Source organism: Anser anser (assembly GCF_964211835.1).
Source record: "Anser anser genome assembly, chromosome: 15".
NCBI lineage: Eukaryota > Metazoa > Chordata > Aves > Anseriformes > Anatidae > Anser > Anser anser.
In genome coordinates, this window is record NC_139736.1 from 8,983,330 (window position 1) to 8,995,537 (window position 12,208).

The 12,208-nt window shown below is 33.9% G+C and overlaps 1 protein-coding gene across 3 annotated transcripts in view; it reads left to right on the forward strand.

Moving 5' to 3' along the window:
• SMG1 (SMG1 nonsense mediated mRNA decay associated PI3K related kinase) overlaps window positions 1-12,208 on the forward strand; it is a 67,784-nt gene that overhangs the window by 29,667 nt on the left and 25,909 nt on the right. For all 3 annotated transcript variants that reach the window (XM_083800118.1, XM_083800120.1, XM_083800119.1), the window contains 17 exons: window positions 266-396; window positions 1,056-1,217; window positions 1,692-1,810; window positions 2,537-2,624; window positions 2,713-2,814; window positions 3,251-3,391; window positions 3,707-3,906; window positions 4,186-4,382; window positions 5,108-5,275; window positions 6,091-6,245; window positions 7,307-7,452; window positions 8,113-8,314; window positions 9,111-9,220; window positions 9,566-9,713; window positions 10,080-10,239; window positions 10,952-11,072; window positions 11,696-11,944. In XM_083800118.1, coding sequence (XP_083656244.1) covers window positions 266-396; window positions 1,056-1,217; window positions 1,692-1,810; window positions 2,537-2,624; window positions 2,713-2,814; window positions 3,251-3,391; window positions 3,707-3,906; window positions 4,186-4,382; window positions 5,108-5,275; window positions 6,091-6,245; window positions 7,307-7,452; window positions 8,113-8,314; window positions 9,111-9,220; window positions 9,566-9,713; window positions 10,080-10,239; window positions 10,952-11,072; window positions 11,696-11,944 — 2,599 coding nt within the window. The remainder of the gene's footprint in view (window positions 1-265; window positions 397-1,055; window positions 1,218-1,691; window positions 1,811-2,536; window positions 2,625-2,712; window positions 2,815-3,250; window positions 3,392-3,706; window positions 3,907-4,185; window positions 4,383-5,107; window positions 5,276-6,090; window positions 6,246-7,306; window positions 7,453-8,112; window positions 8,315-9,110; window positions 9,221-9,565; window positions 9,714-10,079; window positions 10,240-10,951; window positions 11,073-11,695; window positions 11,945-12,208) is intronic.

The following is a 12,208-nucleotide window of genomic DNA, read 5'->3' on the forward strand; positions in this document are numbered from 1 at the left end:
TCTTCAGTGTGTCTGCTGGTAGTATATCAGCCATGCGAAAATATTTGTTACAGGTTATTCCAAATAAAAAGAATCTGCTTTTAACAGATTGTGATTACTTTCTTTCTCCTTTTTTAAACAGAGAAGATTAAGAAATTAATGGAGTTATTGTCACAGAAAATAGCATTTTATAAATAAAATACAATGATTAACAGTATGGAAGCTACAGTTTAAAATAGATCCTAATTATTATGTTTCTGTGCTTATGTTGCAATTTTTCTCACAGATGTGGGCCCTTTCACCAACCGTGTTTGCACTACTGAGTAAAAATCTGATGATTGTTCATGGTGACATAGCAGTTCATTTTCCTGCTGTCCAGTATGCAGTACTGTATACGTTATATTCGCATTGTTCCAGGTATGAAGACAAATAATTCATCAGTATTTTAAGAGGAGTAGGATGGACTTACTTGAATGGAATATATTGTTGGGAGGATAAATTTAAGAGACTTGCCATTAAGGTTTTGCCCAAACTAGCCTAGTCAGTTTTTACTTTCATAACTTGTAGATAAATGCCAAGAAAGTGTATCCTGGCTTAAAATTTGACATTTTATTCAAAGTGGGGATTAAGAGTCTTGGGTTTGAATAGAGATAACTGAGGGAGAACTTTTTGATGAAAGTGAATAAAGAAAGATTAGTTACTATTTTGCTTACTGTGAGATCTAGGAGGGTCAATGAAAAGCAAACAACAGATTTAAACACACTTTGGACCTTGTTAATGTTGTCAAAACTAAAGGAATTACACTAGTTCTAAAGTAACTTTGTACGTATCTCAGTTTGGGTGACTTTTCACTCTGCATTTGATATCAGCCACCATTGAAACCAGGTTATTGGACTGCATGGACTGATGTAAAACTATAGCTTTGTTCTTTTAGTCCAGGCATCAAAATACTTGAGTTTTGACATAATGTCCTTATAATGCCACGTGTCTGTATAACTTTTGCAACTTTCTTTTTCTCTTATACATTTGAAGGAATTATTCATTTTGTTTTTTATATTTTTTCCTTTGCCATGCAGGCATGACCATTTCATATCCAGTAGCCTCAGTTCTTCCTCTCCCTCTCTGTTTGATGGAGCAGTTATAAGTACTGTAACCACAGCAACAAAAAAACATTTCTCAATCATCCTAAACCTTTTGGGGCTACTGCTTAAGAAGGATAACCTTACTCAAGATACCAGGTAACTATAATTTTCTTATTAATCAGGAGGTGTTTTTATCAATAGAATATCTTAACTCAGAAAATAGGTCTTATTTTTGTCCATAAAGCTTAGGGTAACTTTAACCAGTGAAGTATGTATTTCGCATGAAATACAAATAACAATATGGGGGGGGGGGGCAGAAATAGTTGCTCACTTTTACTTACAAAATTTATGAAAATGGAAACTATTATAAGATCTATATATTAAAAGCAGAGCCGTCAAACTTTACTGAAAGGAGGATTTTGCTAATTGAACTCTTTTACAATAACTGCAAACCTGTATTACCAAGATGATGTGAAATTTAAGGATGTTTTTGATGTTACAAAACCTTTTCTTTAAAAAACAAGAGCTATGCTATGATGCTGATCTGTAACCTGAAGTGTAATTTAAGTTATATTGAAAGATAGCTTTCTGTAACTGCATAGAGTGACTAATACTTTTCCTTTTTTGTAGGAAACTACTAATGACATGGGCTTTGGAAGTGGCTGTTCTGATGAAAAAATCAGAGACATATGCACCTTTATTCTCTCTCCCATCTTTCCATAAGTTTTGTAAAGGACTTTTAGCAAACAGTAAGATAGCACAAACTTCTGTTTATTAACTGTCTTTTATATGGCATGATTCCATACATAAGTGACTGTGATTATATGATCAATTTTAGGGCTACCTCCAGTTTGTGTGGCGCAAAAACTTACACTCTCCTTCTGTCCTTTTTCTCAAACACATCCCTACCTATTATTTAGGCAAACGATTATTTTCTTAAAATAATACTTTGTGTTTGTGATGTTAATCTCCAAAACCATCAGTGACGTGCCAAATCCTGCAAGTAAGATTTTGTATTAATCAAAAGCAGTGGAACATTTCCATAACTTGTTATATTGTTCTGGATCTCAAAATAACCTGAATATAGAGAGCTTCTACCAAAAGCATTTGTTCCTATAGTAGCAGCAAGAACAATAACTTCCCAAGGCTAGGAGTTAACTAACTTGGCCTTAGTTTCTTCTTACTGAAAATACATTACGTATAATGACAGTGTATAGAGGCCATGAGGAAATTAATCTTGTCATTGGTCAGAAAAGGCCACATAAGTAACATGTAAGACAAGTGACTTTCTGTTACTAAGTATTTACCTGGTACACTAAAACCAGTCAACTAAATGAAAATAAAGATAAAGCATAAAGCCTGTGTCTATACTAGCTGTGCTGTAAAAATGTCTAGATGCTCCTCTACTACCAGAGTAATCTGTAAATTATCTAATTCAAGCCAAGTGACATTTTCCTTTTAATTCCTTAATTCAGCACTTTTGGAAGATGTGAATATTTGTCTTCAAGCATGTAGTAGCCTCCATGCCCTGTCTTCGTCTCTACCAGATGACCTTTTACAAAGGTAATGGCACAGAATTATGTATATGATTTGAATTATACTGTTAATGGAAATGTTATGACCTTTTTTTTCACCCTTTTTGGTGATGCAGATGTGTTGATGTGTGTCGTGTTCAACTAGTACATAGTGGTGCTCGTGTAAGGCAAACTTTTGGAAAACTTCTGAAGTCAATTCCTTTAGATGTGGTGTTGAGGTAAGTTGTTCAGATTCTCTTCAATATAGAGAGTGGTTTGGTTTCTTCCCTGAAATTTATCTGAAAAATGCCAGATGAATGTTACCGTATTTTCCTAATTTAAAATCAAAAAGCATAACAGAATGTCTTAATGTCTCTTCTACTGTATTGCAGATTTAAGAACAGTAGATATTACACAAAGTCGTTAATAAACTTGATAAACCGTGCAATACTTCTTGCAGCAAATATGAATACTTCTAAGGTCCATGTTATTCAGAGCTTCAGCAACACTATGCCCTGCAGTCTGTCTCAAAGACCTGAACTCTTAAAGCACTTTGTCTTATCACCAGAGTATACTTATTTCCAGTCATTATATATGCATATGTATATCTTCTTTTGTATAACTTTGTGTCTGATTTATTCAATAACATGACTTGTTTTTCCCCTCTTCCTGCAGTAACCGTACCCACACAGAAATACAAGAAATTTCTTTGGCTATAAGAAGTCACATGAGCAAAGCTCCAAGTAACACATTCCATCCACAGGATTTCTCTGATGTCATTAGTTTTATTTTGTATGGAAGCTCTCATCGAACTGGGTAAGAACTTCTTTTAAAACTGAAATTCATCACTGTTGAATTGATAGTGAAGAATTCCGAACTGTATCTAGTTTAAGTTTTATAACTATTTTAGAAGTTACATTGCTTTTCTTTCAGTTCTTTACCTTTCTCTTTAAGTATTTATAAATAGCCTCAATATACAACTTTTGTAAATATTTGCATTATGTACATGGCTGCTGAAAACAATCTTGTGAGAGATTTTGATAGCAATAGATAGTTGATCTGTGTACATTACAATCTTGTTACTATATGAACTTCTGTTTATGTACCGATGTGGTTTTTTTTTTTTTTCAGGAAAGATAACTGGTTAGAAAGGCTGTTCTACAGCTGTCAAAGGCTAGATAAGCGAGATCAACCAACCATCCCTCGTAATCTATTGAAGACTGATGCTGTTCTTTGGCAATGGGCTGTTTGGGAGGCAGCTCAGTTTACTGTTCTTTCGAAGTTACGAACTCCTCTGGGTAGAGCCCAAGATACATTTCAAACAATTGAAGGTAATGTAAAGAATATAGCTTATTTTCATGGAATTTCTTTTTATGTAAGAGATTGTGCAGCTAAAGAACTTCATGTTCAAGGCAAGAAGCACAGCGGCTTTATTTTTTCAGTGATTATAGATTTTAGCAAGTATTTGACATATCAAGAGATGCAACGCCAGAATAGCAGTTTCATAAGTACTATTAATTTTTGAGAGATTTTACTTTAAGTGTGTCACAAGACAGCAATTCTGAAGTGTATTTGGTAATTTTTTTCCATGTTTTGGTAAAAATACATAGGTATTATTAGGAGCCTTGCAGCCCATACATTAAACCCAGATCAAGATGTTAGCCAGTGGACTACTGCAGACAATGATGAAGGACACAGCAGCAACCAGCTTCGGCTTGTTCTCCTTCTACAGTATCTGGAGAACTTGGAAAAACTGATGTACAATGCATATGAAGGATGTGCCAATGCTCTCACTTCTCCACCCAAGGTTTGTCCGTCTTACAGTGCTGACGTTACTTGAAACAGTCTATTGAATGAGCAGTGTTTTCAGGATTGTCCAGGTCTTAACTGTGGAACTTTTTGGATGCTGCAGTTAAGCTTTGTTTCCTAGCATTTAATCTCATACCCTAATTAAAGGAGAAGAATAGCTTCTAACGCAAGTTTGAGACTATTAATTTGTTTGGCTTTGTAATTTTATTCCGAGAAAGCATGTGAAAACAAGACTTATTTCCGGAATATCAACTTGCATAGAGGTACAACAGTAAGCAATTCTGTCGTACCTCTAACTTGTAGGTTATCAGCAGTATAAAGAAACAATTATTTGAGACCAGATTGTCATTTGAAGTATTTATAAACAGCATACATTTTTGTGTAGTTTTGGCTGCAAAACATTCTTCACTGTTGAAATCGGTTAATTACTAGAATTCAATATGACAGTAAAATATAATTTATAGTTAGTTCACTTCAAGATTTGTAGCTTGCTAATATGTCTGGCCAGCTGCATGCTGTGCAAGATTTCAGAATGCCTGTATTCAAAAAATTCAAAATGCAGAACTTAATCTGTTTCTTCACCCCTCAGTTGAGAAGTCAATCGCAGCAGCAAAACCTGTTATGACTTTGGTGTTTATAAATATTAAGTATTTAATGTAATTATTTTGATTCATACATATGAACAATATTGTAAAACTTGTTACATTTTTCCTGTTTTAAAAGGTTATCAGGACATTCTTTTATACTAATCGCCAAACATGCCAAGATTGGCTGACGCGGATTAGACTTTCCATCATGAGAGTTGGATTGCTGGCTGGCCAGCCTGCTGTGACAGTCAGACATGGTTTTGATTTACTCACAGAAATGAAAACTAATAACAGTCTATCTCAGGTACTATCTTTTTCAAATTTTGTAGACTGTCATCAAAATACTCCCGCTATATTATAAAAACTAAGCCGAGGTAATCAATTATTAAGAATCTCTTACAAAACATCTGGATTAATATTTTACACAAAAGCAACATTTTAAATTCATGCTTCTGTACTGACAGATTTCTGCATTTAGGTGATAATGTAGGTTGGAGATGAGGGTGTACTGTGTGCATTTGGTCAAATACTTCACATGAATGAATGATATAGTTCATTGAATTTGAACTGAGTGGTTCCTGCTTAAGCAGAAAGTTCTGCCTGATGCTCTTGTTGTATTAGTGTGAGGAGTCCTGTGGTAGTGTCTTTGACTTGCTCCTCTGAGCAGGAGGGGGATGTATCATGAGGGAATTTTTCTGATATGAAGTAAGCAGTAGATAAGTGCAGGGGTGGGATGAGGGAATAAAGTGGTTAAGTGTTTTTAAAAAGTTGAATAGTTCTTACAGTACATGACTTGATCTGCTTGAATACTTTAACAAGACTTGCTGTTAATTACCTTCCTGCTGCTTTATGAATTCTTGTATTTGTTTTTATATAGCAGTAGACCCACCATACAGTGTTTGCTAACTATTGACATTCAGGCTGGGAATTCATAGCACGAACTCTTCCCTGAGCATCTGTGCTTTTCCAAAAGCAGTGTAATGGATGGATACACAGAACACTTCATTATATCCCTCTATAGTGAAGTGAAGTACTACCTTACCATTTCCAAGCGTTTAACCACGCATATAACTCTTACTCCATGTAAGATTTGTTAAAGGTTTTTTGTATTTGTTTTAGGGAAATGAATTGGAAGTGACCATTATGATGCTGGTAGAAGCATTATGTGAGCTTCACTGTCCTGAAGCTATTCAGGGTATAGCTGTCTGGTCTTCTGCTGTAGTTGGGAAGAGTCTTGCCTGGATCAATTCTGTAGCTCAACAAGCAGAAGGGCGGTAAGTCTTTCTTCCAGATAATGGGGTGTTACAAATTTGGACTTTCTTTCTTATGCTTAATCATACTTCTGAATCTTTTAAATTGTGGCATGAATCGATGTTGTCGATACAGTTTCCATGTTAAAGTCACCGTGTTTTTCAGAGATATTTAATGCATTGGTTTTCAGATAGTTTATGAACATCATTTATACTCAAGTCCTGATAATTTCTATAAACTTTCTTCTTAGTTTCTTGTACATAGCAATACTATTTTTCTTTTTTTCCATTGCAAAATATTATTAATGTATATATTGCTTGTTGAACTTTCTGGCGCATGGCAAGATCTGATTATTTGACACAGTTTGCCGAGAGGGAGATGCTTTACACTTTTAGGTCTGTTTTGAAAAAGTGGCTTCTACATCTGTTAAAGTAGAATCTTTGGCTGCAGATACTAATAGGTGGGTCAGTGTTCAAGACAGTGTACACCTAAATTGTGATGTTATCTCTTTAAAGCAATGTATACTGTCTCCTATGTGAAATGAAAAAAGGACACGTTTAGTTATTTAGCTGCAATCTGCTAACAAACACACCTGAGGTTTTAGTATTTAAGTATTTTTCCTGTCTTTATAAGCTTTCTTTGTAAACTTTGTAAATCGTTGTAAACTTTTTTAAAATAAACTTTCTTAAATAATATGCAGGTTTGTAATAATACATGAGCAGTTGCTCAGAAATGTCAAATTTAAGATATGAATTGTTGTCCTAGACCCAATTTTACAATCCTCTATTAAATAATATTTAACTCACATTCATTCGGGTAGAAGGTGTGACAGTCAAATTCAATGTGTGCATCTCCTTCAGCCTGTACTTAGTTTGAAGTTGGCATTAAATCTGAATGGAAAAGCTTTTATCCTCTCTTAAAACCTGGAAATTCAACTCACAAACTAGTATTCTATGTTAATCAACCTTTCTTTTGCTGAAGGGGACACATTATTTTGGGTAAAGAAATGCTTAAAATATACTCAGTTTACCAGAGAAGAAAACTAATACTGTAAAATGCTAACTAAAATATTAAATCACTTAAGGTTTGAAAAAGCAACTGTGGAATACCAGGAGCACCTGTGTGCCATGACAGGAGTGGATTGCTGCATAACAGGCTTTGACAAAACTGTTCTTAAGTTGGCCAATTCAAATAGTGTAAACAATGCCAGCCCAAAGCATTCCTTGAATGGTGAGTATTTATTGGTTTCTTTTGAAAAGTGTGTGTGTAGAAATAGAACATTCATCAATATAGATGTAGTAATTATAGCATTGAATTCTTAAATCTGAAGAACTGCTTCTGTCTGCAGTTAAAGTTAACTACTTAATTCCATTGAAACCAATATTATCTATACATGAGGCTTTGCAACATGGATGTCTAGCTGAATGAAATTAAAAGTAATAAGTAAAATATTTTGTATTTTTGTAGCTTAATTCCAAATTATTTAGATCATCATAACTTAAGACTTAGTATTTATGACAAAATCTTATAGCTGTGCTATTTATTAAGGGTTTTTCAAACTGAGACTTTGCTTCGGTATTCTGTTTCATCTTTGAGAAGAGACGTTCTTTGTTCCTAATTTAGTTCTTCTGTTTTCCTGTTTTGAAACTTTTTTAGAGATATGGACAGCAGTTTTCCAAAACCTCCTTTGAAAATTTTCTGTATGTTTAAAAAAGGCAAACAAAAAACAACCATTCTTGCTCCACTTGTATTTAACTGTTATGTAACATTAATTAAAAGTGTATTTCTTGAAAAAAGATTTGGAAATTAGATTTAAATAATAAAGTTAATTTTTGTTACATACTTTAAAATGTTACGTACTCTCAAATATATATTTATATTTTTCCACAGGAGAAAGTCGAAAAACTGTTCTCACTAAGCCAAGTGACTCTTCACCTGAAGTTATAAATTACTTGGGTAACAAAGCATGTGAATGTTACATTTCCATTGCTGATTGGTCTGCTGTTCAGGAATGGCAAAATATGGTCCATGAAATGAAGAAAAGCACTAGTAATACCTCAATAAATCTGAAAGCAGATTTTAACTACATAAAGTAAGAATATAATCGATTTATTCAACTGTATCTTAGATTACTGAAATACTTAAGTTTTTGTGGCTTTTAGAAGTGATGTCATTGAAATAGAGTTATGATAAGAAAAAAATTGTATCCTTAGGAGGGACAAATATGCTTATCTGTATGGCTTGTTAATATTATGAATAGTTGCTGTAGCTTTCTGACTATTGAGGTTTTTTTATTGTTCAAGAAAAACATCTCAACTGGAAGTAAAAGTTAGCAAACTTAATTTACTTCTACTGGCAGAAAATGAATCCCTTCATACAACTTAATTTTTAAAAATCCATGTCATGGTACCGTTTTTAAAAGATAATACTTACAATTTAGTGTAAAACTATGTACAATATTGCAATATTTCTGCAATTTCAGCTTAATGTAAACTCAAGAGTTAAAATCATGACATTCTATCCAAAAGCTTACTTTTCTATACATAAAGAAAAAAAGTTTTTGTCTTTAAAAGTCTTGTGCAGTTAGACTTTCCTTTCCTTCCTGAAGAGTAGAAGAGTAGTATATATAGTGTGATAACATGAAAAGCTGCTTAGCTGGAGAGGATGTTCTTCCATTCATTCAGAGAGAGAATCTAACCATTTGGTACAGTATTATTGCCTTTCATTTTGCAAAACCTGGATTTTTGCTTAGAATTGGTCACTTACGCTCTGTTAAAACTTCAGGGTTTTCATTTGAGTCTTTAGTTTTTGCTGTTTGAATATAAGTTATTAAGCTTCTGGAATGCAGAAAGAAATGTGAAAATAAACCTATAAACATTGAACTGCAGATCTCTGAGCAGCTTTGAGTCTGGAGAACTTGCTGAATGCACTGAACAACTAGAATTATTGCCAGGAGAAAATATCAACCTACTTGCAGGAGGATCCAAAGAAAAAATAGGTATATTACTTCAAATAAGAAATATTTTTTCATGTGTGTATGTGTAAATGACAAACTGAAACTTTTGAATGCAGTTTGCTCTGTTCAGTGGACTGACCTGTAACCTTTATGAATCAAGCTTCAAAATGATTGGCAATGATAATTCTAAATGTTGTCACAAGGTTGTTTTTTTTTTTTAGATCTGTGTTTTCTGGAGTTAATATTTTAAGTAACATGTCATCAATGAATATGAATATATACACATAAAAATAGTTTATTTCCAAAGTTCCCTGCTTTCAAAAATGCATTTTTAAACTGCAACATTTGGCAGTTCTGGTTGTTTCCAATTTTTTAATCTCTTTGTAGACATGAAGAAGCTCCTTCCTAATATGCTAAGTCCTGACCCAAGAGAACTTCAAAAAGCAGTCGAAGTACAACTTTTGAGAAGTTCAGTATGTCTGGCAACAGCTGTAAACCACATAGAACAGGAGCAAAAGTGGCAGTCAATATCTGAGTAGGTTAAAATGTGCTGTGCTATGAACGTAAGATACTGTAAAAAGCTGTTCTGGTTTGTTAAACATAACTATTAAAAACATACGCTGCTTTGTACTTCAGCATCTATGGTATTGTTTCTAGCTTAGGCTGAGGGACATAAATTGATCTTTAACTTGGAGATTGTTAGCTCTTTGAGTTCTGCTTCTTGTCAGTTAAGCAGTAGTATCATATTGTAATCATATTGTAACTTGTGCATGATTTTGCAAGCTTTCCTCATCATTCAAATTAAGATGTTGAATTTGCTGTTGTGTTCAGTATTTTTGGTATCATTATTTCCTCTTAAATAGTCTAATGAAAATAACTGCTCCGATAACTTTTATTTCAGAAATGTTATAAAGTACTTAAAGCAAACATCACGAATAGCTATTGGACCTTTAAGACTTTCCACACTCACTGTGTCTCAGTCTTTACCGGTGTTGAGCACTCTTCAGTTGTACTGTTCTTCTGCTTTAGAAAACACCGTATCCAACAGGCTGACATCAGAGGTATGCCTATGTGTTTAAAACCTAAATTTGAGTAATATTTTTTTATTGAATAGTTGTGTAATGAAGTTTTGAATATGGAATGTAGAATCAGAGTCATTGAGGTTGGAAAAGACCTTCAAGATCAGCAAGTCCCACCATTAAACCATGTCCCTTTGTGCCATGTCCACAGGTCTCTTAAATATCTCCAGGGATGGGGACTCTTCCACTTCCCTGGGCACCTGTTTTGATGCTTGACTACCCTCTCCATGAAGAAGTTCTTCCTAGTATCTAGTCTAAACCTCCCCAGTGCAACTTGGGACCCTTTCCTTTGACCCTTGTTAATCACACTGTAAAAAGATCTCATTTAGTTTTCTAAAATCCTTGGACTTTTTTCAACTTATACTTGAGTTGGACTTACTTCTATAGCTATATCATTTCTTTCAGTTGCATTTACAGTAAATGACAGCTATGTGGTAAGAATGTTACGTGGTATTTAGAATAAATACATCAACCTCTTTAAAAAACAGCTAACAAAGCTCTAAAAACAAGATTAAAGTAACCTTCAAATATTAAAAGTTACGTCAATTTTTTTACTAGTTAATGATACAATTTGGCTACAAATACAGATGATAAAGTTTACTTTGCACTAAAATGGCCTTTGGTTTTAACAAATGAAAATGCATCTTAATAAATATTTCTTGTGACAACTATACAACCTTTATGCTTCTTTCAGGACTGTCTTATACCTCTCTTCAATGATGCTTTGAGGTCGTGCAAACAGCATGATGTAAGGCCATGGATGCATGCACTGAGGTACACAGTGTACCAGAATCAATTGATGGAAAAACTTAAAGGTATTTAAGCTCTTATTTTAGTGTTACAAAAGGTAAATGCAGAATTTGAACTTAAAACTTCTGTTAAAAGCTACATCTGTATCCTTTTGTATTATTTAGATTCCTTTTTAAATTCAAGGTTTGTGGGTGTCTTGCGTTACATCCAGGGGTTTCAATTACTACTGTAATGCCAACACTGTCTTTAAAAAAGTTCTGCATTTATTCTTCTAATCAAGCTTTGCTTGCTCATCTCTTCATGCTTTAAATGCTTCACTTTTGAATGCCTCAATATTATCAATGAGATTTTAAAAACGGTTGTGAAAGTGATTTAAATGTGCAGTTTGTTAAAAGGTAATGGAAGGAAAATGTTGGACAAGTATATTTCTTAATTGAAAAGACTGCTTGTAGTCAAAAAGTTCTGTCCAGCAGACAGTCTGGAGGAGATAATATCAGAGGAGATAAATATTCTAGATAAAAATGAAGTAGTTGAAATTTCTTAAAGAATTTTTAGGAAATAAAAAAGGGTTGAGCACGTTTTTTTAACTGATAGCCATGTACAGAATATAATTGTACCTGGGGCATAGTTTCTGTCCAATATTGTTTGTTTAATAATTTTGTTTAGAATGTTTTGCTTTCTTCTTCAGAACCAACAGTCCCAATTAAAAGTCATCTAATGGAGCTGGGCTTAACAGCAGCAAAATTTGCACGGAAGCGAGGAAATATTGCCCTAGCTACACGATTGCTTGCTCAATGCAGTGAAGTTCAGCTAGGAAAAACCACCACCGCACAGGACTTAGTCCAGCACTTTAAAAAGTTGTCTGCGCCAGGTCAGATAGATGAAAAATGGGGTCCTGAACTTGATATTGAGAAAACAAAATTGTTATACACAGCAGGTGAGTTTTTGCTAATTGTTGTAGATCCTTGAGCTTCTTGTCCTCATAACCAGGCTAATTTTCCTGACCTTCAGTAAATCATAATAGGACAGTATCATTAGGAATTGCTTTCATCCTATAACTGTTGTCTCAATCTTAGTGTCTTCAAACAATCCTTTCTTACTTTCTATTTTTGGCTTTAAAAGAGACTTTTTCACTGTGACATATGTTGTTACAAGCTGTATCTGATTATGCTGAATTTCAGATTTGTTTGAAATTAAGTTA